Source organism: Malaclemys terrapin, chromosome 16 (genome assembly GCF_027887155.1).
Source record: "Malaclemys terrapin pileata isolate rMalTer1 chromosome 16, rMalTer1.hap1, whole genome shotgun sequence".
Classification (NCBI taxonomy): domain Eukaryota; kingdom Metazoa; phylum Chordata; order Testudines; family Emydidae; genus Malaclemys; species Malaclemys terrapin.
The window spans coordinates 16,036,145-16,061,081 of record NC_071520.1 but is presented as its reverse complement, the minus strand read 5'-3'; the positions used below and the strand labels follow the sequence as shown (position 1 = coordinate 16,061,081).

The 24,937-nt window shown below is 39.3% G+C and overlaps 1 protein-coding gene across 1 annotated transcript in view; it reads left to right on the top strand.

Moving 5' to 3' along the window:
* LOC128824497 (protein HIRA) overlaps positions 1–23,579 on the top strand; it is a 60,084-nt gene extending 36,505 nt beyond the window's left edge. The window contains exons 12-25 of the mRNA XM_054006053.1: positions 288–515; positions 1,402–1,487; positions 2,720–2,914; positions 4,042–4,212; positions 8,670–8,874; positions 9,758–9,862; positions 10,861–11,009; positions 12,991–13,152; positions 14,378–14,436; positions 15,593–15,698; positions 17,241–17,363; positions 19,145–19,308; positions 21,451–21,539; positions 22,603–23,579. Of these exons, the coding sequence (XP_053862028.1) occupies positions 288–515; positions 1,402–1,487; positions 2,720–2,914; positions 4,042–4,212; positions 8,670–8,874; positions 9,758–9,862; positions 10,861–11,009; positions 12,991–13,152; positions 14,378–14,436; positions 15,593–15,698; positions 17,241–17,363; positions 19,145–19,308; positions 21,451–21,539; positions 22,603–22,719 (1,959 nt within the window). The 3' untranslated portion in view covers positions 22,720–23,579. The remainder of the gene's footprint in view (positions 1–287; positions 516–1,401; positions 1,488–2,719; positions 2,915–4,041; positions 4,213–8,669; positions 8,875–9,757; positions 9,863–10,860; positions 11,010–12,990; positions 13,153–14,377; positions 14,437–15,592; positions 15,699–17,240; positions 17,364–19,144; positions 19,309–21,450; positions 21,540–22,602) is intronic.
* The last annotated feature ends 1,358 nt before the right edge of the window (positions 23,580–24,937 follow it).

Here is a 24,937-nt window from a genome sequence, read left to right as displayed (position 1 = left end):
TCTTATGAGCTTGTATGTAAGTCTTTTTAACGTGCTTTGCTATCAGCTGGATTTTCCCCCTTATCACTGCTAGCAACAGAAGCTTTGCCACCCTGGTTAAGTTAGTTTAATGAGTTGGATGTTATCTAAAAAATATAATGAGAGAAAAAAAATCTTTGATGTGTAAATAGTACTGAAGGCACTTGTATATTGATACTAATAGATGTGTAATGTCTATATAGCACAATCACTGATGTATTGGTAGCAGTTGTAATCAGGTTTTGTTTTTACATTTTTAACACCCATAGAGCAACATTCATCAGTCCACCTATGGTAAAAGCTTAGCGATAATGACTGAGGCTCAGTTGTCCACTACCATTATTGAGAATCCAGAGATGCTGAAGTATCAACAGAGACAGCAACAGCAGCGGATGGAGCAGAAGAATGCAGCAATACGGGAAGCAGCAGGGACTGCAACGGCAGCTCCCAAAGTGGCGAGCATGGTTAATGGTGAGAGTTTGGAGGACATTAGAAAGGTAGGCCTTTTGAATGGTGATTTTATAGTATGCAGTACAAATTTGATAATTATCTAATTAGAGAGAGATGGTGTGTGAGGTAACATATTTTAGTGGACCAACTTCTGTTGGTGAGAGAGACAAGCTTTTGAGCTTACACAGAGCTCTTCTTCAGGTCTGGGAAAGGTACTCAGAGTGTCACAGCTAAATACAAGGTGGAGCAGATTGTTTAGCATATGGAGTTAATATGGTGTAAGAGACTATTCACAGTGAAATGGGCAGTTATGACCTTTGTCCTAGGACCTCTGCAGTCCTAGGACAAAGGAGGGTTAGTGATTTATAGATTGTTGTAATGAGCCATAAATCCAGTGTCTTTATTAAGTCCATGATTTTTTAGTGTCTAATGAAGTTATGAATGTAAACTCCCAGGCTCATCTTTTGAAGGTGTTGTGCTGGTTTTCTTTGAGGTCGAGGACTGAGAGGTCAGAGATGAAGTGATGGTTTTGTGAAAAGTGTTCTACCTTGTATTTAGCTGTGATTTATTGTTTGTATTATGGTGGTGCCTAAGAGCACTAATCACAGATCTGGGCTCCATTGTGTTAGGGACTATACAAACTCTTATTAAAAGACAATCCTTGCTCCATGGAGTTTACGGTCCTAAAAACCCAGTTTGTTTGTGCTAGCAGGAAGGCAGATCAAGTGAGAGAGCATGCAAATATTTGGGGCCTCTTTGGTTCAGAAACACAGTTTTGGGGGTGGGGGGGGAGGGAGAGGGAAGGAAATCTTCCCTGCAATAAAGGTTATAATTATTGATGAGCATTTTTCATTTCATTGCACCTAACCAGAGTCTTGTGTCAACTGGAGAAAGCATTCATATTAACGTTATTTTCTCCCTTTCCTCCAACAGAATCTTTTAAAGAAACAAGTTGAAACACGGACTGCAGATGGCCGAAGGCGGATCACACCTCTCTGCATAGCTCAGCTGGACACTGGGTATAGTTTGAAGTGTTTTACTTTTCTTATCTCCCTTGACCTTTTCAACTACTTCTTCCAGTTCACACTGACAAAATTTAGGTCCATCTTAAACCCATTGCATATTATAATACCTTACATTTAAGAACTTTTAAGATGAATGGATTTCAAAGTGCTTTATAATGATCACTTTACCTGCCATTAAAATGCAGCCACTTCTAGGGTAGAAAGTGACAGCTGTTCTGTGAAAATAATACTGCAGAATAGTTTAAAGAAAGAGAAGTGAAAATCATTTCAAATTAAATACACAGACATTTAGGTGAGAAGAATGTAATAATCCCACTTGGAATTTGGCTGGTATGTGATTGCGAACACTTGTTCCAGCACATTCCAAGTGCTATGGGATCTTGAATGACTGAGTGGTTCCATCCTTGGTTTCCTGTCTCAGCCAAAAAATGTTTTTTTTCCTCTTCTAGGAATATACTGTGTATTGAATCCTTCAGTGTTTTAGATTATCTGGATTCGTATCCTCAGAATGAGCAGCTTTAGCTATTGTTTTTGGAAGAGGGAAGTTCATGGAAAAAAGATCCCAAGATCAGAGCCATAAGTGAAAAATAAACTCCCTTTTCTAAGGAGCTTGTTGTTATACTTCTGTCGTCCAAAGCAATTTCTAAAGCATGTGTCTACATCCTGTGTAATCATGCCAGTCATGATTTGAACTCGGTAGCTGGCTTTTGCTGGAAATATCCTGCATACAGTTGTGAAAATCTGCATTTATCCCAATGTTCTCTTAATAGTAAGATCTAAGAGCCAGTCTGGAATGCTTAGTGTTAAGAGACAGGTTTTCTACCATCAAAAGGTCAGCTTGTACTGTTAACTTCAACAGGACTAAGCTAATGTTTTGCATCTGTCAACTAACTCTATAAAAAACTCTCTAACTTAAAACATGTTTTCACCAAAAATGGGAGAGCTTCTTTTTTTTGTTCTTCAGCTGTACACAAACAAATATCACCCCGAAGCAATGCGCATCCCTTCTGCCTCATTAATTAGCAGAGATAAACCGCAAAGCACCACATTGGCCTACATTGCAGTAGAGATGAGAGAAAAATATGTGGAAAAAATTGAGGGGGTTTTAAGTGTGTCTATTATATACACACACACACAAGTGATATTAAAGTTAAATTAAAATACTTCTAAAAAATACCAATTTTTAAAAAATCATATGTACTTGCTTTTAATCTTTTTTGGTATAGGGATTTTTCAACCGCCTTCTTCAATAGTATCCCGATATCTGGATCTCTGGCTGGCTCAATGATGTCGTCTCAAAGTAATCAGCAACTGATGTCATTAGATTCCAATGCAATCAATTCCCTCGGCACTTCCAAGCCTTCTCTAGAACCACTGGCAGCCAGTATAAAACCAACAGATGACATAATCAATAAAGATGGGTCAGTGTTTGCAAGAGGTTTAATTTCTTTTAACATAGACGCCTTGGCCTTCATAATTCTCTAAATGAGCAGGTGCTAAAGTGGTTTCCCTGCTAGAAAATATTAATTGAGAATCTAATATTGTCTTGCATACTTCAGCATTTTATTAATATTCAATTACTCTTTTAATAGTGGTGGGAACTAATTATACCAAATCAATGTTTTTTGTGAAGTCAATTTATCCTTGTTAACATCCAATGTGCACCACCATGCGGCACTTACTAAGAAGTCAACTAGCATGAACGCGTCTGTTTTCCTTGAGGAAATGCATCCATTGTCAGATTGAGCTTTGAGTTGGGATATAACTAGTAGCTTTAAAACACTGCGGTTTACTTAATTAAGCCTCCCAGGGCTGAACAAATCCCTAGGCATGCACTGGAAATGCTCTTCTCCAGTGCAGTAAGATGTATTTTGATTGTTATCCATTGGAGTAACCACTACATCATCCTTACAAACACTGAGCTGCTATTAGTACAAGATTGAAGCCCCCTTAAAACCTCTTTATTCAGTCTAAATTGAGTATTTTAAAAGTGAGCAAACCTTATTTAGAAGATTTTTTGTGATGTAAGGTCCTGTTGTGTGGTTCAAAGAGTTTTTGCAAGAATCAGGTTATGTGGTTTGAACTGTAGTGTAGGCAACAGCTAGGCTTGTGTGTAACATTTTCAGCCTGCTGCAGCAAAAGAAATTTGCAGCGGAGACCTACAGATCATTTCATGCTGCTCCACTGCATATACATAATCACTAATTTATTGTACTTGGACACTAAATGCCTACAGATAATATGTATTTTTAATCAAGGAATGAGAATTCTAAAGAATGAATCAGTTGGATATAGCTAGATGAAAAGACTTTATGCAGCAGCATTAAGATTTCAACTCTCAGATCTATTATAAATAATTTTTGAGAGTAGAGGATATTGACACATGAAAGGATATGGTGTATTTTAATTCACACACGTCCAAGAGTGGCCAATTTAATGAAACTTCTAGTTGATGTAGAAGGTTTTGATAAATGCTGATTTATTTTTGAGTAGTATTCGACTCCAAATATATTTTCAATCTTTGTTTTTCTCTTTCCTCCTTTAATAGTGTAAATGCTACCTCTGCTTCAGCTGCTCCCCCTGTTTCATCTTCGTCTGTGCTAACAACTCCGTCTAAGATTGAACCTATGAAAGCATTTGACTCGAGATTCACAGAACGATCCAAAGCCACCTCAGGGACTTCTGCTGTAATAAATACAAATCAGACGGCCATAGACAGGTAAGTGATGGTACAGAGCAGGAGAGGGCACACAAGCAGACAGTGTTAAAACAATATGATTCTCTGAGGTATGGATGCATCAGTGCTGGGATTCTGGAGATTAACTCAAATCTCTATAGAATGAGGCGATGAAAAAGAGCTACTAGTAAGAGAGAGATTTTCTGAGGTAATATTATCCATGGATATTCATATTTATGTTTTCAGCCTCAAGCATATGGGACCAAGAAAACTCTTCAGATCTTCCTTAGTTAAAACTTTTGTTTCAAGATAAAATCATTGTATACGAGGTCTTCATGGAAGACAATAAAATCTAGCCTGCCTCTAACAGGGAGTTCCATCTCAACCTAAATTACATTACATAGAAAATAGATCCCAATAGCTGCAGACATATTTCAGTTTTGTGCTGAGAACCTTGTACAGGCGATAAATTTTCTTTTCAAGTATTTGTCTGCCACATGATCAGAATCTAGAAAAGGAAAACCTTTCAGTTTGGTGATGTGAGTCTGTGCATGTTATAACACGTGCACACACACACCCCTTAACAAATCATGTAGAAGGTCAGTGTCTTGCCAACAAGCTATGTAGTCACCTCATTTACAATAAATACAACATTTTTTTTCCTGTCCCATATTTCTTCCCCTAAAACTGTCCTTTTGCTTAAAAAGAAAGAAAAAAAGAAAAAAAGCCACTATTCTAGGGGATTGGAAGGTAGCAAATTTTGTACCTGTATTTTAAAAAAGGCTCATGAAGTGATCAGAGGAATTGTAGACCTAATCCTTACATCTGTAGCTGGAAAATTACTTTAAACAATAATTAAAATAAAAATAGAATAAAAAAACACCTGGAAGATCATTATATGATGGGGTCTAACCAGCACGGTTTCTGCAAAGGAATATTGTATCTCACTAATCTTAAAATTCTTCGCATGTGTCAATAAAGTAGTGGATAAAGGAAAATCAGTGGATATAATTTATTTAGAGTGCTGATAGGCCTTTGACAAGTTCTTTCATGCAAGAAGCTACTAAAGAAGCTAACTAGTCATGGAGTGAGAGGCAAAGTATTGTCAGGGATCAAAATCTGGCTAGGAGATAGAAAACAAAGATTAGGATTAAATGGTCAATTGTAATCCATAGCAAAAAGGTTTGAAGTGGGTGCCTCAAGGTTTCATACTAGGTCCTGTGTTGTTTAGCACAGGGGCTCTGAACCTTTCCAGACTAGTGTACCCCTTTCAGGAGTCTGATTTGTCTTGTGTGCCCCAAGTTTCACCTTGCTTTAAAAATTACTTGCTTACAAAATCAGACATAAAAATACAAAAGTGTCACAGAACACTAGTATTTATCAGTTGCTCACTCTCTCATTTCTACCAGTAATTATGAAATAAATCAATTGGAACATAAATATTGTACTTACATTTCAGTGTATAGTATACAGAGCAGTATAAACAAGTCATTATATGAAATTTTAGTTTGTCCTGACTTTGCTAATGCTTTTTATATAGCCAGTTTAAAACTAGGCAGATATCTAGATGAGCTGATGTATCCCCTGGAAGACCTCTGCATACTCCCAACGGTACATTTATCCCTGGTTGAGAATCATTGGTTTAACATATTTATTAATTATCTGGAAAGGGGGTGAGTAATGAGGTAGACAAATTGGCAGGTGAGACACAGTTATTTTCAGATACTTAGGACCAGATAGGATTGTGAGGAATATCAGAGAGATCTAAACAAGCTAAGTTTATGGACAACATCATGGTAAATGAAATTCAATGTCAGTAAATACAAAGTGTAATGCACATTGGAGGAAAATAATTAAACTACTCTGATACCATACACAGCGTTCTAAATTATCTGTATCAACTCAAGAAATGGAGCTGGGTGCCGCCATAGTCATTGAAGACCTGTTTAATGTGACGCTGTGGTCAAAAAAGCAAACAAGATGTTAGGGTACCTAAGGAATGAGCTTGTGAATAACATGGAGAATGCTATAATGCAATTACACAGAGAATATTATAATGCAATTATATAAATCAATGCTGTGGCCTCATTTGGAATAGTGTGTGCAGTACTGGTCACACTATCTCAAAAAAGGATATTGCCTAACTGGGGATCGGAGGAAAGTAACAAGAATGATCTTGGGCTTGGAAAAACTCTCATATAAAGAGAGATTGAAAAGAATGGGATGTTTGTCTTAGAAAGGAGATGCATAAGTGGTATACGATAAAAGTATATAAAATAACGAATGGTCTAGAGAAGGTAGATCAGGAACTTTCGTTCTGCCTGTCTCCTAACTAAGAGCAAGGGACAAGCAATGAAAATTAAAGAATGCAAATTCAAAACCAGTAAACACACAACATGTAATTAGCCTGTGGAACTCATTGTCACAGGATTTTGTTGAGGCCAAGAACTTGGCAAGATTCAAAAAGGGATTCAACATTTATATTGATATCGTGAGTATCTAGAGTTTTCAGATTAATAACAAAAAAATTGAAAAGGCTATTAAACCTCATGTTTCAGGCTTGGACCCAATCTCTAACTACTAGAAACCAGGATGAAATGTACTATGGGGGGCAGATTACCCCACATCTGCATACTGTGGGTTTCTTAAACATTCCTCTGAAGCATCTGGTTCTGGCCATTGTGAGAGAGAGGACACTGGACTAGCAAGACCTTGGGTCTAATCCAGTAGGGCAGTTCCTGTATCTCTAATGGGTATGTTTGCCAAGACTCAGTTGCATGGCAAACTGGTCCACAAGTATGTATGTGAGGTACAGTGTCTTTTCTGCTCACTTCCCAAAGTCAGAAGGGACATTGGTTGGGTACCCTTGTGAGTGAGGGAGGGAGGTAAACAGTAGTATCCCAATTCACAGCCTGGGAAGCTGGAGGGACAGCAAGGTGGTGACTTGTCTGAGAGTCACTGTGATCTATTATCATGGCATAGGGCTGGGGGCCAGGAGACCTAAGTTCTCATCATGATTCTGATACTGATGTTCTGTATGATGTTGGGCAAAAGTCATTTAACCTTTCTGAGTCTGTCTTTCCATCCAGTAAAATGGGTGTAACAATATTTACTCCTGAGGAGGTGTTGTGAACCCTATCTAATGTTTCTAATGTGCTACATAAATGCAAAGAATTATGGACAAACAGCAGTAGAACTGGGAATATAAATAACTCCCCATCTTGTACTCATTTCTCTGTTCTGTGGAGAAGAGAGGAGAACTACTCTTAAAATTCCTTGCATGTTTAGATCAGCGCCAGATGAAAAATGCCCTTCCTCCCACCCTTCCCAGGTAAACGTCTTGGAAAGCTGGGGGTAGGAAGAGGCTGCAAAAAAGGTTTTTATTACAACCTTAACAATAACTGTGATTCCTGATGATCATCATAACGTGTGTGTGTATATATATGTGCATTGAAAGCCATTGCTTCAGAGATGTCAAGCATGCGGTACATGTTAATTTACAGCCCTTGTGTTCTTTTCATTTGCAAGCTTGCTACTGTCAGTTTTGTTCTCTTCCACCTCCCTCACTTTGCCCATCCACCTGCCCCTAATGGAATCGCTCCATTACAGCTGTAATGGAAACCAGTCTCTTTAAGCAAAACTCTAGTTGTCATCTGATTTGGATATTATAATTGCTCTTCATGAGGTGCAGTATCCATTAAATGGTAAAATAAAACTTGTTTTTTTGTTTTTTTTTAAAAAGTATCTAGTTGCTGAATAATGTGTTAGTGCAGAGGTGGCCAACCTGCGCCTGAGAAGGAGCCAGAATTTACCTATGTACATTGCTAAAGAGCCACAGTAATACCTCAGCAGCCCCCCATCAGCTCCCCTGCACCTGCCAGCAGCCCTGCTGATCAGCGCCTCCCCTTCTTCCCCATGCCTCCTGAGGCATGCAGGAGGCTCTGGGGGGAGGAGAAGGAGCGAGGGCATGGCAGGCTCAGGGAAGGGGGCAGGAAGGAGCGGGGGCCTTGGGGGAAGAGGTGAAGTAGGGGTAGGGCCTGTGGCAGAGTCAGGGGTTGAGCAGTGAGCACCTCCTCCCCCCCTACCACCACTGGCACATTGGAAAGTTGACGCCTGTAGCTCCAGCCCCGGAGTTGGTGCCTATGCAAGGAAGAGCCACATGCAGCTCTGGAGCCACAGGTTGGCCACCCCTGTGTTAGTGCAAGCCACCACAGCCCTGTGTTAGTGCAAGCCACCACAGCCTAGTTTACTATTTGTTTTTTAAGCAGAAAATTTACTTGAAGAAGCTGCATTTTGTATGTTCTATATTTGCACTTGCACAAAGGATTGAGTAGCCTTTTCTCACCTTAATTTTTTTCTTCTGCATCTTTTCAGATGTATTCAAACAAGTCTAAGAATACACCTGATGCTTAGCTTGAAAGCTAATAGTGGGTGGATGGGTAGCAGCTTTGAATATAACTTATGTAAATTATGAAACAAATCTTTTACTTTTTATGCAGATTGAAGGATCAGAATTTAATTAAAGAGAATAAGCCCAAGGATCTCCTGGAGAGCAGCAGTGACAGTGAAGAGAAGATTCCAGCTACTAAACCGCTGTCTCTGCCCAAGCGTAAACTAGAACTTGAGGCAGAAACAGTAGAAAAGAAGAAAAAAGGCAGGCCTCGAAAGGACTCCAGACTAGTACCTGTGACTTTAACTGTTCAGGTAGTCAGTATGTCAATAATTTAATTAATGTGCATAGTATTAGTATTTACGGTTTCTACTATTCATTTACTAAAGCAAAATGTTGTCCTTGCATTAGATTAGACAGAAGGTGGTCAAGTGAAACCAGGAGTGCTAAGGTTCCTCAACATTTTGAAGCTAGTCCTCTTGCTTGCTTTTTATCTAATTCTTAAGGTTTAAAATGAAGGTGCACATAATGTAACAAATCTGTATGCTGTGCACATACAAATATTGCAGACCCTAACTAAACAGTATGTATGTAGTATTGGAGTTAGATGCAGGACCTTGGCTTCAAAAAACACAGATGTCTGCTGCTTGAACTAAATGAGAAACTCCATCAGCTGTCAGCAGTATGATTCAAGACGGTGGCATAATTATAAACACTTGAGGAGGTATGACCTTCCATTCAATACAGGGCAGTAGAGAACATTATGACAGTACTTCCCATCCTTCGGTTGCAATAGCCCTTTTCATTACCAACATTCAAAGGCTGGCCTTGCCCTGAAACATACCGGAGCTTCCATTAAGTTAGTACAGATGGGAAGTGTTAAAGATGGCCTAATGCCAGCCGCAATGACCACATATTGTTCCTGAAAATTCTTAGCAGCTAGTTTAGAGAATGAAGACACAGTATTTATGCAATATGTATTTAAAAAAAAAAAAAAGTTTTTGCATGAGGTTTTTCTGATGTGTGTTTAAACATTTGTTGAGGTTTCCCTCTTGGAAACACAATCTGGACTAGGGTATATCTGTACTGAGGTGCTTTTGTGAGTGATAACCGTGCACTGTTCCATTTGTTCATAAGATTTTCTTTTTGTTTTTAATTGCTCTGTTTGTTACTGTTGTTGACACTTTTGTTTTTCAGTCCCCAGCTGTACTGGCCTCTGAGAAGGATGCCACTTGCATCTCTGCACCAGCATTAGCACTTAAACTGCCAACCCCAATCCCACAGAAATCGTTTACATTGCAAGTAAGTGGATGACAGCAACGTTGTTTACTTAAAAGGCATTTTTCCCAAGAAATGTTTACTTTGCCAAAAATATCCTTAAGACACTCAGAATAGTTATATTAAACTAAAGGATTGGAGCAGAATTCCTTTGCCTTGTCCAAGAAGGAGCTTTACCCACCCCACTTTCTTCTAAGACTTTTCCACTTGGCTCCTTCCTGCCACTGTAGGCCTCCCAAGTGACTCTTCCCCTCCCCTACCTGACTTGGCTTCGGGACCTAAGTAAGTCACATGCACCCTCTGGCTTGTGCCGCCTTCTTTCCTACCTCATCTGCAGAGGCAATCCATTTCAGCAATTCATTCCTTCTTTTCTCACCTGACTTGGCTTCAAAGACAAACATATTTTCCCCTCTTAGGTGCCCCCTCCCTTCTTCCTTTATTTAGCCTTGGTGTAACAAGAGAAGTGGTGGCAGCAGGAACTCCAGACAGGGCTGGTGCTTTCTCTTCACACATGCGCCACAGACAGCTTTCTACATAAACTGGGCATTTCCTCTGAGGTCTCTTCATGCGGTAAAGTGACATGCTCAGCACCTGGAGGGCCTAACATAACATTGAATCATGTACCTACTAGTCCCTTGTCTGTGTGCTTTTACCATAGAAGTCTGGCTTTGACTGCAGGAATCCTGAAAGGCTGCAGCATCGGCCTTGTTTGAACTAGATTTGGTGTCCAGGATTTAGGAAGAACAGATGACTGAAAATATAAACCCTTTTTTCAATTGGTGGGCTCAAAATACACATAAATTATTGATGAGGAGTAGCCTTGAGTGACCAGTTGCCTTTGGAATCTCTTCCTTTTGAAGTAATTTGGTGTATTTTGAGGATATTTTAAACAAACAACTCCAGAGTGTTTTCTCTATCAGATGCCAAGGTTTAATTGGGCCCTATTTTGGACCTACTTTACTTGACACTTCCCTGAGCAATTTTCCTCTGTGTAAAACGATTTTTCCTTTTCTTTTTTTCAGGTAAGTTCAGATCCCTCCATGTACATTGAGGTGGAGAATGAGATGACCACAGTGGGAGGTTCCAAGCTGAGCAGGTTAAAGTGTAATCGGGAAGGCAAAGAATGGGAGACTGTCCTCACCAGTCGAATTCTTACTGCAGCTGGAAGCTGGTAAGAGAATTTGCTTGTAGAAGTAGGAGCTTGCAGAAAAGGAGTGATAGTCCTTTGGCAGGAGAAAGTATTTAGGGCTGTATTGTTACACTATTAAACAAGTGGTTAGTGGAAACTTTATTCAAGGTTCCCTTTGAGAACTTCCGATTACATGAATAAAATATATAGGTATTTAAAATTTACCAAATTTCAATAGCTTCAGAGAATATTGCTTCCCATTTGTCTTTATTATTTTAACCCCTGGTGCATGGTATATTTTGCAAAATGTTTGTTTAAATTCACTATTACAGTGCATGACAGGATCCCATGTTTTTATGGAGTTGTGTGATTCTTCATAGTGCAAAACATCTTCCTAAGACCTTTCTCTTCTTCCTCTTCTTGCCAGCCCGCTCTAGGACACTTATGTTCTTCTTTCCTCCTCCTGTAGCATTAGTAACAAATTGGCTTTGTTGATCATTGCGGTTTGCTGGTTTTTTGGTTACTGCTTTTGTAACCTGTACACAATGCTTTGGTATTAACCATGTGATATGAATAAATATAATATGCACTGTATGTAGACCTGATGGCAGCCTCACTAGTGAATTAGCCCCTAGGGTCCTGACCTAACCAAAGGCTTTATAGCCTCCCGTGTCCCCATTAGTCAATTAAAATACTTTCTTTGTCAGACATTGCATTCCTCCATTAAATTCCCCCATTAGAATGGACTGAACAATTAGAAGCAACAGTTGTTTAAACAGCAAATGCCACAATGATTGAAGATTTAAAAGAACACTTTAAATAGAATATTTTTGTGGGATACGTGTTTCCTCAGAGATACGTGCAGTTTCTCCTCCTCCTCAACAGCAGCCTTTAGTTTTTGCATCAGAAGTTTAATTTAAACTGTATGATCTTGTTGAGGTCCAAACTGTGACAAAGATACCCACAAGTCTGGTTCACAGGAATTCATCTGAACCTTTTTCTGGTTTCACGTCTTTAAGAGTTATGCTGAGTTTTGGATTGGAACAAATTAAACTCATAAATCACAGCTGAAATTGACAAGTTTTACATGTTTTTTTGTGAAGCTGTTATGTTTTGAGCTGTAATGTTTTGCAAAAGCTCACATTGGCCCAAGTTGACTCAGACTTCAGCCCAAGCCCACCACGAGGTTGGGTTAGCCTGGCCTGAGTTTCAAGCTTGTTAGGAAGAGGGTTGGTTACAAAGTTAAATACCGCTGTTATCAGAGCTCTCCTTCGTACCGTGTCCTGTCATCCATAACAGTAAACTGCAAACTCCCGATCATTCACATACCTTATCCAGTGGTTAGATTGGAAGCATACCCTAGAGCAGGATAGAAATAATAAGTATGTAAAGTTTGAGCCAAAATCTCCCATGCTCTTTAATGAAGGAGGTAAGAAGCGCTGTCTTTACAGTATAAGCCTTCCTCACTGACGGAAATGCTATCCAACACCGCCTTTGAAACATGCACCCAGGGCTTTGATTGCGAGGTAATTCAAATCTTTAACCTCACATCACCATGAAAGGGACTTTTACATTTTGTCATCTAGCAATTCCCTACTTTAACTTTGGCAATGCTCTAGCCTGCTAGTGCACAGCTCCCTCCCTGCCTTCTAAAGAGAGCCTCGTCATTCCATTGTCTTGACAGACCATTCGCTCTGTACATTCTTCTGTGTGTGGAAACGGTCTTGTTTCAAAAAACCAACCTCTTCTTCATATGGCCAGTATGCCGAGGCTTATTCTGACCAGGCACGCCTCCTTTCCTTCCCCACTGATACGTCGCAGTCACCTCCATCTTCCGAGTGAGAGACTTGAATTTAGGATTCAAAAACACATTCTCCTGTGTTTTTGCCTGTGCTTTCTGGAGACAAGTTTTCTGAATCCTCACAATTTATCAGTGGGACCTTCTTCAAGTTGTATGATAACCCAAGAGATCTTGCCTCTTTCATTTAGCTGAATTTAAATGTTTCCTTTTGATCATTTTCAGTGATGTGGTGAGTGTAGCCTGTGAGAAGAGGACCTTATCTGTATTTTCAGCTTGTGGTCGTCGCCTTCTCCCACCTATTATATTGCATTCGCCTATCTCCGCTTTACATTGCACAGGTTCCTACGTCATGGCTCTCACCACTATTGCTACGCTGTCTGTGTGGTGAGTACTAAATTATGCTGTCATGACTGCCCGTAAGCATGGGCTGAGTTTGACTGGTTACCTTACTGCTTCCAGTTAATGACTTTGATTGGAGCTGATAAATGATTTTTTTTTCTATTGGCTGGGTTGTCATGTGCCTGCTGATGCTCTGGTTCAAATCAGGTTAGCTTTCCATCGAGTCTTATTTGTGGATGTGATATTCAGCCCTCTGTAGAGGGCCCACCATGCAAGACATATGTCCTGCCTGCTCTCTTTTGCAGGCTTAAGTGGAACTCTGCACAGGGGTGAATTTCACACTAGAAAGTGGATGGTTTATCTTACTAAGGGTCATTTGTTTAAGCTGCCTTGTAGGACAGGGTGATTTTAGTCTGTGGAATTAAGGGAAAGAAGGAAATATAGAAATCATTAAAATCTTCATTTTTAGTAAATCAGCATTGACATTTGAAGAGTATTGTCTAACAGCTAGAGCAGGGATCGGCAACCTTTGGCACACGGCCTATCAGGGAAATCCGCCGGCGGGTCGAGATGGTATGTTTACCTGCAGCAGCCGCAGGTTCGGTCGATCGCAGCTCCCACTGGCTGCAGTTCACCATTCCAGGCCAATGGGGGTGCGGGAAGCGGTGGCCAGCATATCCCTGAGCCTGGAGGAGCCTGGAAAGGCAAACCATGGCCAGTGGGAGCTGCGATCGTCTGAACCTGCAGCTGCTGCAGGTAAACAAACCATCTCGGCCCGCCGATGGATTTCCCTGATGGGCCGCGCGCCAAAGGTTGCCGATCCCTGAGCCAGAGTATGGGCCTAGGAGTCAGAAGGCATGGGTTCAGTTTCCAGCTCTGCTGTTGACTCACTTTGTGACCCTGGACAGTTCACTTAACCTCTCTCTACATTCGTTTACTTATCTGTAAAATGGGGCAAATAATTCATACCTATCTCACAGATGTGTTGTGAGACTTAATGTTTGAAAAGTGTGATGAGATTCTCTAACAGAAAGGGCCATAGAAGTGCAAATAATTCTTTTTATAATCCTTTTCGGAAGCAGGGGTGCATACAGCTCAGCTTTGCTATTTTCTGCCTTGCCAAAATTGTGTTGTCAAAATAATGAAGAAAATATTAAGTTACAAATTTTAATCAGGAACATTCTAGAAACTGATTTGTTATAAGATTGGCATATTCATTTCTTTTTAATGTATAGCTTTCCCTCCTCCCCCCTCTTTTCTCTCCCTTCAGGGATGTTCATAAACAGTCAGTGGTTGTTAAAGACGAGTCTCTGCAAACAATATTAGCAGGTAATGAAAGGGCACGTTTACCTGCCAACCTTAGTCTTTCAGTCCTCCTGTAATATATTGAGCCATTAACGAGTGTGCTAAAATTCTACCTACCCCTGTAAAGCAAAAATAAATAGGTTTTCTTCTGTACATAGTTGGGTGTTAAATGGAAATCACTGGATAATGTTTGATTACCACAGAAACAATCAAGATAAAAATATAAGGAGATAGCAAACTATTAAGGATCCTGTAATTTGTTTTGTTTTTAAATGTGGAAATGCAATGTTGTAGAGTTATCATGAAACACTTTCTAATCTGGTGTATAAATCCCATAACACTATTGCAGTCCCCAATGCATATCTTGCATATAATCAGATATTTTAAAACTTAACTGATCAGAAATTATCTGAATTTAACAAATCTGTTTTCTGCCCTTGCCAGTATCTGGCAAAAAAAATCAGCGTTACAAGAAACGCCCTGGCCTTCTATCTGGATTTAATCTTAGTAGTATTAATCAAAGGCAGTTTGAGAAGTATTTGTATGTGTGTGTGGTATGAACCCAGCAGACTGCAGAAGTCTTTTCAGACAGACAACCACAAGCCCTGGTCAATTGGTCCTGTGCTCAAAACATGCTCCGTAGGACTGTAGAATCAGAACACGTTGTTAAGCAGGAGATAATGAATATTTGAGCATTACAGCATGTTTATCCACACCTTCCCAAGCATAGTTTGTTAGGAGATTGGCCTGGAGATACCTGTAAACTAAAGGGTTTATTTTTAAAGATGACAGAAAAATAATTGGGTGAATATTCTGCCCTGAGATACTGCAAATATTTCCCTTTTAACCAACCCTTTATGAATATTGCAATTTCTCCAGATTATTTAATGATAGTTGCAAAGAAATGACACATGTAATAGTACACAGAACTCAGTGCTAAGAGCCCTGGCTTCTAAATCCAGCTCTGCTACTGACTTGCTTATGTGCATTCAGTGAGTTACTTCACCTCTTTGCCTCAGCTTCCCTGCCAGTAAAATGGGAGTAACACTAGTCTCACCTGTTTCAGTAGGGCTCTTGCGAGGATTAATTAATGGCTGTATAGTACTTTAAATGTGTAGTGTTTTAAATGTTATGTAATGATTACTTCGGAGGAAATCATGAGATTTGATTTAATCTGTAGGAAGTGATACATCTGTCTCTCAAATTTTGCTGACTCAGCATGGTATACCAGTAATGAGCCTGTCTGATGGAAAGGCATATTGTTTTAATCCTTCTCTTTCTACGTGGTAAGTTGCACATTCTTTCCTACCTTTTATAAAGTTGGCTGTGATAGCATGCCAGTTCTGATTTACTGCCCCTTAATTCTGTACTCTGAAAACTAACCCGAGCGGAAACACTGGGCTTGTCTTCTACTTTGCTCCCCATGTACTAGTACATGGATGGCTGGGCCAGTCCCTTTCATGTTTTTATAATTCAGTACTGTTTAAACTAAGCCTTGTAAATTAAAAGCTTAAACTGAAATTTATTTCCTTACCCTTTTTTCCCCACCTGTCACATATATACTCTGATTTGTTGTCGTAGGGTTGCTTGTAACTAACTGGAAGTTGACATGGATTTAAAATGGTTTGGTCATTCAGACGTTCATAATTTCTGAATGTAAAATAGTCTTTGGAAAAAATTAGTCCAGAACAGCTGCCAGGAAACTTGGATGCTCTCTTATATTTAGACGGTAGTTTGTGTGTTTAGATTAATATTTCTTTAAATAAATCGGAGGGAAAACACCCCAGAGAAAATCTAATTTTTACTGCCTAGCACTAGTCCATGTCTGTCACAGCCTTGATATTATTCACAGTTAAGGTTGACCTTGAACTTAAATCCTGCTGTCTTTTTCTCCACAACAATTAAACCATTGAAGAATGGAGGATGGAATCTGAATTTCCTGTCACTTTTCTGTTTGTGCCACATCCTCAGATTTATATAAAAGAATAGTCCCTTAGTCACCAGCTCAAATTAACCATGATTAAACAATTAAGATTACTGTAAGTATTTGTGCCATTGTGTATCTTAGTTGTCTGGTAAGCATACAAGTGGCATTCATTTGAGCAATCAATTCCCCAGCCTGTCAAACCCATGAAGATGATAGCCTTAATTAGGTGTAGGAAGTGGGAGTTGTAGCTGTCAACTCTCCCCTGTCAGTATGAAGGAGGCATCATATCTTCAGTGTAAGGGAAATGCCAGAATGGCTGATCAGCAGTCTGAGAGTAGGATCTGATGTGTGGAGGGTCTTGGAGTAAAGTTAGTTTCATGATGAGAAAGTAATTACCTAGGTTCCGTACAGCCTTGGTCCTACAGAGGATTTGAATTTTTGTTTTCAATCTGGAACCTGTAAAATGTGCCGGTGGATTTTCTCTTATGCTTCTCAGAGCTCCAAGCCAAATCCTGTTTAGGTTATGTGACTAATCCCATTGACTTCAATGGGACCATTTGTGTAAATAAGGTGAGCAGGATTTGGCCCAAAGCCTTGTACGTTGCACCAGTGTGTATCATTAAATTTATTAATCTAAATTTGGGTTATTGTTGATTATGTACTAGATGTATTGTCTGACTTTTGAACCAACCTCTGTACTTCTGCATAATTTAAGCACTATACCCAGATGTAGAGACACTTTTCTTAACCTGTGTATTATATAATTTTAACATTAGCTTTAATAATTTTTTTATTGTGAAAATGCAAATCGAGTATAAAGCAGAATAGAACAGAGTCATCTGCCACCTGATGCACCATTCACTGTGTTGTAATATGTTCTTGTTTTTTTTCCCCCCCACAGGAATCTTGTCTCTGACAAACAGGACTCCTTAGCACAATGTGCAGACTACAGGAATAGTTTACCATCCCAAGAAGCCATGCTGTGTTCAGGACCCTTAGCCATAATACAGGGACGAACATCAAAGTATGCATTTAGACATTTTATTTGTGTTCGCTGATCAGCCAAGTGATCTGTTTCTGCTTCATATACAGTAAACTAAATTGCCTGGTGTTAATTTCTGTTGTGCTGTCTAGTTTCAGTGTGACTGAATGCTTGAATTACTTAGTTATTTTCAGAAATATCAGTGGGTTGGAGGGCTAATCTGTCAGATTCGTACAGAGAGTATGTTTAAGCCTTACATCTTTGTAACCTTGTATCTGTTTAGCTCAGAGAATATTTGGGTAGTAAGAAGGCTGCTTAATAATTCTACTTTTATAGTTCTTCCTTACCTGTTGGTGCAGTGTTTCTCATTTATGTTTATAGAATATCACTTTGTTTATCTAAATTGGATTTCTTACATTTTGCATTGTGATTTTATAACTTACTTATTGGACCATCATCCCAAAAGTGGTTTGGTCTACAAGCTTCAACTTTGGTTTATTCAGTTGTCCTTAGTTGGCTTATTCTGTGGAGACTGAGAATTTTAGGGAAGATCGGATGGTTAATTAGTCATTTGCTGCATATTTTTAACTTCTGATCACACCACCAGGGAACAGCAAGAGCCAGTGGAGGTGTCTATAGACAGCTCAGTGGCTCATCTTCACTTGCTACTCACATCCCTGGTTTCTAATTTATATACTCTCTCATAGCCAACTTTGATTTTATTTTACTAATTTTTATGCCCACATGAGAGAGGCTGTAAGTAGGGTAATTGGACTTATTTTCCTTCTTTCCTTTTAAAAAAAAAGTCAAGAAAATTAGGATTTAAAACTAGAAAGAATGGAAATAACAGTTTGGATTTATTTTGTAAAAAAGAAAATATCCAGATGAAAAATTAGTTAAGGTTTGTAAAGATGTTTTAGTTACTTCAAAAAGTAACTTTATTAGAACATTGTAGTTAAAAAAAAAAAAAAGAATTTCCAGCCTTTTACAAAGACCATTTATAAAACTAGCCTTCATTTAGTTTCCTGGCTTTCACACTCTTCTGGGTGGGGGTTCAGGAGTGTTCTAAAGGGTTATATAAACATACAAGAAGACAGCCCCTACCCTGGAGAGCTTATAATGTTAAAGACAAAAACCAGATGAAGGGAGGACAAAAGGGATGCAGCATACAAGCAAAGTGATCAGGATGATGATAGGAACTTACTGTGTTAGTTTCATTTTGTCCATTTTCTTATATATTTCACTTTATAATGTAAATGAAACTATATAAACTGAGCTTTGCTGTGGTGGAGGGGAGTGGTGCACACTCAGGATTGAAGTGGGCAAGAGGAGGGGGTTATGGGAGTGGGGAGGAGAAAGGAGAGAAGTAAATGAGGAGGTGGTGGAGAACCAGTGGACAAGAGAGAGTGGGTTTGGGCACCTGAGAGGTTGCAGTGGTAGGAGAGGGATGGGTGACAAGGGAGAAGTGGTCAATGACAATATAGTAAAATCCAGTTTCCAAGTTGAGTGAATGATGATTTCAGGTGGCTGTGGAAGCTCCTATTGGTTACTGCTCCCCAGGTGGAAAGTCTGAAGGGACTGGGGGATCATTGAACCTAGTGCCCTGGTGGTTCAGTCTGGGTCTGGTGCCAATGTAGACAGGTCCAAGGGTCTTTCCATCTGTCAGGTGCAGAAGATTTATAGGCAGTGGCCTTTGGCAGTAGAGGTGCAAACTGGGAAAGCACCAAATACCATTGATATGTGAAAGACTAGAAGAATAGCTTCTGCACTAGGGGAATTTTTTTCTAATTGTTCTCTGACTTTGTGCCATGTTTGGTTTATAGTTCAGGAAGGCAAGCTGCAAGACTGTTCTCCATGCCTCATTTAGTACAACAAGAAACAACACTGGCTTACCTAGAGAATCAGATAGCAGCGGCACTTATGTTACAATCCAGTCATGAATACCGCCATTGGCTCCTTATCTATGCACGGTACCTAGTTAATGAAGGTGAGGTCTGATATGCAATGCTATTTCTTTGCAGATCTGATGGATTTTTCAGAACTCCCGTATTCTCATTATGTATGTGACTGTTCTCGGTGTCCTTTTGTTTGGCACCTTTGTGGTTATTTAAAAAAAAAAAAAAAAAAACTTCAGCGCATTTGCTTCCGAAGGTGGTCCATAGTGGAGGCTCTTTTGCTTGTATGTTAAATATAGATAGTGTACTGGGAGGAGAAGTGCCATCTCTGGATTTAAGTATAGAAATACACATTACTTAATAGTCAAATTATCCCCCAGGATCTATATACTGTCCCCAATAGCAGCTGCTGCTGGATGCTGTAACACCCTCATAAAGCATGTAATTTTTAGTAATACATCATGATGAAAATTTATTCCTGACTCAATTGGTGATCACATTTTGTCCTGCAGCAGAGGAATTACTAACCCTTTGTGACTTTTATCATGGCTAATATAGCTGCAGAAGTTCTACTCTTATTCATGTAAATGTCTAAACTGTAAACAAAAATTCTGCTAATCTATTTAATGTAATAGCTTGGAGCCGTGAGTTACATAGGTTAATTTTTGTTTATGCAAAGAAGGGGGTGGGGAATAACTTTGCATTTTGTTAATTTCCAATTTTTGAGTATCTTCTTTTTCTACATTATTAAATAAGGATAACCAACTAGCCTTCTCTGTCTCTTTCAGACTTTACAGCTCTCTAGCATATCTCCACTTGTCTGCTTTCCAAATTAAATGGTCCCCCTTATCTTAATCTCTCCTACATGGGACCTTCTCTTCACCCACATAACCATTTTACATATGGGAAAACTGTGGCAGAGGTGAAGTGGCTCACTTACAGCCACACACTGAATTACTGGCAGAATTAGAATCAAACTCAGGAGTTCTTGCCTCTCCGTCCCAAATTCAATGCACTAGATTACACTTCTCTAAATAAATGTGGTTCTCTCACTCCCTCCTTAACCAAGTTTAATATTTGATTCTTGATCTGTCCATAATGACACCTAGTTATTTTTCTAAGTTAAAACTAATTCAGAACCTAACTGGCAAACTGAAAAATACATTAAACCTACTCTGAACATTCAATTTTGCTCAGTGTTTTATGCCACTGCACTGTTCACCCAGTCTTCCAGATTAATAAATGCTGAAATATGTAGATCATTGTATTGATCCTATTTATTCCTACATAGATTCCTAATTCCTAACCATTTTTTAAACTCTATTATAAGACTTTACCTCTCATCCTGTGATTACCAAATTATCTTAAATACACTTGCAAAAGTTTTTTTTTTAAATTGGGCTTCTGCCCTTTTTGTTACTTTCTGATGTAAAGTTGGCTTGAAAAGTTTTTGTGTGTGTTTTTTAAAGGTCTTCATCTTGGTTTTTTATCTGATAAGTTTAAAAAATGTCAAGTCTGGTCTTTCCTAGTTTTCCTCTTGGGATCCAGATGCTGAAGGATCTTTAGTGAGGATCTGGAAGCATGATTATTACAAACCCTCTAACCTTAATATAACAGGCAGGGATGTTGAGTCTTTATCAAAGACATTCTTTTTCCAAGCTGTTTTTAGGTATTGACATTAAATATGTGTTAATCAAAAAACCCAAGTTTTAAACAGTCTTACTAAAAATTTAATTCTCCTCTCAATTACTCAACGTTCAGTCTGACTTTTTTGTGGTGTCGTCATTTCAACAGTTACCGGAGTCTACCAGGGCAGACAAGACATGTATAACACAAAAAACAAGCTAACTTTTTTTTTTTTTTGGGGGGGGGGGAGGCGGGTTCGGAAAGGAGGGGTGTCTTTCAGGTTGTATTTATAATAAAAAATTTGATAATCATTCCATTTTTTTTACTATGTAGATCACTTTTAACAGCCTTTTTGTGGAGAACTGTTGATAAAACTTTTTGGAAGTTCTAGAATAAATCCACCAGCCTGTCTTTATTTACTATTTTAATGTTTCAATAATTCTTATTGGTTAGGGAGGAATAATTTACCTTTACAGAAATCATATTGGTTTGTCCTTATGTTGTTCTTGTCTAGATACTTGTAACTCTGTCTTAAATTATATGTCATTTATATTGTGTAGTGGGTATAATTTCATGTTTATGAATGTTTTATTTCTGGTAATTCTCAGGGTTTGAATATCGCCTGCGAGAATTATGCAAAGATTTATTGGGTCCAGTCCATTACTCAGCTGGAAGTCAGTGGGAATCAACAGTAGTGGTAAGTGCTGGTTTTCGTTTTTAAATAAACGTGTATAAACTAGACAGTTTTAATTTAAATTACCGAATGTACTTTACATTTCCTCTCATAGTTTATTTTGGTAACATTTAAAAGAACACCTCCAAAGTTGAGAACCCAAAATTTGATCTACCCTTAAAAGTGTCATCTGATAGGTAATTTCCAGCTTTTATTTTAAAAGTTCACTGCTAGGGCTTTCATGTCTTTGTTTTGGGGTTCCATGTTTTTTTTTTTTTTTTTTTTAAGGGAGTTTTCACTTAACTTAAATACTGTTTCTAAAGCTGTGCCAGCATGGTGCTGATTCACAAGGAAGGAAGTAAATTGTATGAGCCAAGCCTTGACCAACCACTGTTTCTTAAGGGAGAAGATATGTCTGGTTACTTTGTGTAACTTTTTAACTGTTGGGAAGGTTGATAGCCCTTTAACCTCAAGTATACTTCAAATTGAGTAGCAAGCAAGCAATCTCCAAAGACTTTAATCACTGTGGAATCCCTTCCATTCTATACCTAATCCATCCTTTCCATTACCTAAATAGTAACCTCCTTTATTCTCTCTGGCACTGTATACAAACACTTAACAATCCATTATCTCCACTGATGCTGTCTAACATACCTAATAGATGGAACAGGTCGCACCTTCAGTGCTCTCCATTCACCAGGTATGTACCTTTGAAAGGGCTGATATGCCAAAGAAACATGTGCCCTTAAAGAACACTTCCACATTCTATCACCACATGGAAGCAGCAACAAGAACATTTAATATGAACTCCTAAAGACTTTATTATTATTGCTGTTGAAATCTAAATAACAGGAGGTGACACCAAATAAACAGCTCTCTAAGATAAAGAGAGACTACACTAATCTTAAAAAAACAACAAGGAGTCTGGTGGCACCTTAAAGACTAACAGATTTATTTGGGCATAAGGTTTCGTGAGTAAAAACCTGACTTTTTCGGATACTTGACACTAATCTTAAGTGAATCCTGTATCAAATGCCTGCATTAATGATATAAAATAAATTTGAGGATTTTTGACGTTTTTGTGCAGGGTTTACGAAAGAGAGAGCTACTGAAAGAACTGCTTCCTGTCATCGGACAGAACCTCCGTTTCCAGAGGCTTTTCACAGAATATCAAGAGCAGCTAGACATCTTGAGAGACAAATAGTATTTCCCCAGATTTTCCCTGAAGGGCATGATCTAAGGGAAACTGCTGAACCGCATTAACCAGAGACAGAAGAGGAGAAAGCCCGGCCAGAATGGGACACTCCTGAAAGGGGCAGTACCAGAATGGCCCCACATCTTTCATGAGTGCTAAGCTTTAATTTCTAAAGAAGCTCACAAAGGCAAATGTGGAAATGAGTGGAGGAGCTGGACCTGTTTTCCAAGTGGAATTTGAACATCAAAGCTGTGGCCTGTGTTCCTACAGAAGGTTGTGGATCTGTACTTCAGGGGGGTCCTTTTGGGTCTGGATCTCATTGTGATATCAAGGAGACTAGCTGAGAACAGTTTGGGGATTTGTTTTGGATGTCCTGTGAAAAGCACAGTACTTCAGAGTACACTGAGCAGCATATTAACCCTGTTCAGGGTTTTTTGCCTGAGGATTGATTGAGGCTCAACACTATATTGAATTAGATGAATGAGCCATATAAAAAGAAATTTCATAAAATATTAAGGTATTATGCAGCCAATAGACTCAAACCTGTGAATATAATTATAAGAGGCTGTTCTAACACAAGGACTATTTTTGTACTAGAATTTGCTAACTTGTAATATGGAATTTTATTTGGCCAATAATCAGGATTTCCCTACAAGTAACCTTGTAGGAAATTTAACTCTAATTATGACAGCTATGTTGCTGAATAATTGTACCAAAATTAACCTGTCATCATCTGGTTTTTAATTTTTAACTGTTTGTAAAGGAGAGATTTTTGGGGGTGGGGGGAATCAAAGAGGGTGGCTCTTTTTGTATGTACAAAAATAAATGAACACTGCATTGGATTAAAAAAAAGATGGTCTTGCTCTGGATATTCATGTCTTCTTGTAGCAGCATTAAACAATAATACAGGTTGAATCATGTTAAACGTGTATAGAAATCAATATTGAACTAACGTTATCTGGGTGATCTTTTCTCTCCAAGTGCCAGAGTAGTGCATCTTAACACTGATTTTACTGTAGTGATCTAGAATCTTGTTTTCGTAACTATTACTACTTCAGGTAGTGTCCCTTTGGGTACTCTACCTGAGGTGTGCATGTGCACCTTCAATCAGAAGATTTCAGTGGCAATACCTGTTCGTCTTGTTCATGCGCCATATGCATCCTTGTGTCCCATACCAAGGATATATGGGCAAGATACTACCAATTCTAAGCACTTGACTAAGAAGGCAGTACGCTCTTTGTCTTCCACTGCCTCATCAGTACCTAGACCATCAGTACAACTGGAACAGTGAGTCCAGCCTTCGGTACCTCACAGCTCTACGGCTGGGACTCACCAGGTCTCTGTATTGGCTCACCCAATACCTCAAGAATTCAGGTTCTCAAAGGTAGTCCTGTAAAAAGCAACAGAGGGTCCTGTGGCACCTTTAAGACTAACAGAAGTATTGGAGCATAAGCTTTCGTGGGTGAATGCCCACTTCATCAGATGCAAGTAGTCCTGCTTGTTTCCGAGGAGGCTGTCTCTCCTCTGAGTTCAAGACCTCTGGTACCACAACCAATTTTATCTCCACTATTTCACCTTTCTCCAGGACCACCTGCCTCCCCAGTACTCAACAACTTCTGAAAGATGGCTGATTATTCTTCCATTCCCCCACTCCACCAGACTATGAAAGGGAGTTCTTCAGACTCCCAGATTTCTGTGCAGGGTTCTGCTGACTGCCTATCTATATTTGTTTAGCCAGAACCTGGACTGTTTAGAACACTTCCAGGCTTCTACCATCAAAGTCCGCCAAACATCCACCTGGTACAACTAACCCTGGATGCACCCACCATTCCCATATGGTCCTTCCCAGTGGGCATACTGGGATCCCTGGGCTATTTATCAGCAACTGTTTTCTGAAGTGCACACTGCTCATGTCGATCATCCCAGGGAACATTCTTCAGCTCCTTCTGTTTCTCCTAAACAATCCAATGAGGATACATTCGAGGACCAGGAAAGGAGAGCTGATGAGGAGGCTACTCCATATTCTAATATTTCTTCTTCTTCCCCAGTTGAAGTTGTCATCCCCTTCGCCGCCTCACGATGATTTCAAATAATTTCAAGATCTGATGAAGAGGGCAGCGGACACCCTTCAGATCCCATTAGAAGTAGTGCAGGAGACACATCACAAATGGCTCGTCATTTTCTATGCACCATCGTCAGCCCGGGTAGCCCTTCCTATAAATGAAGC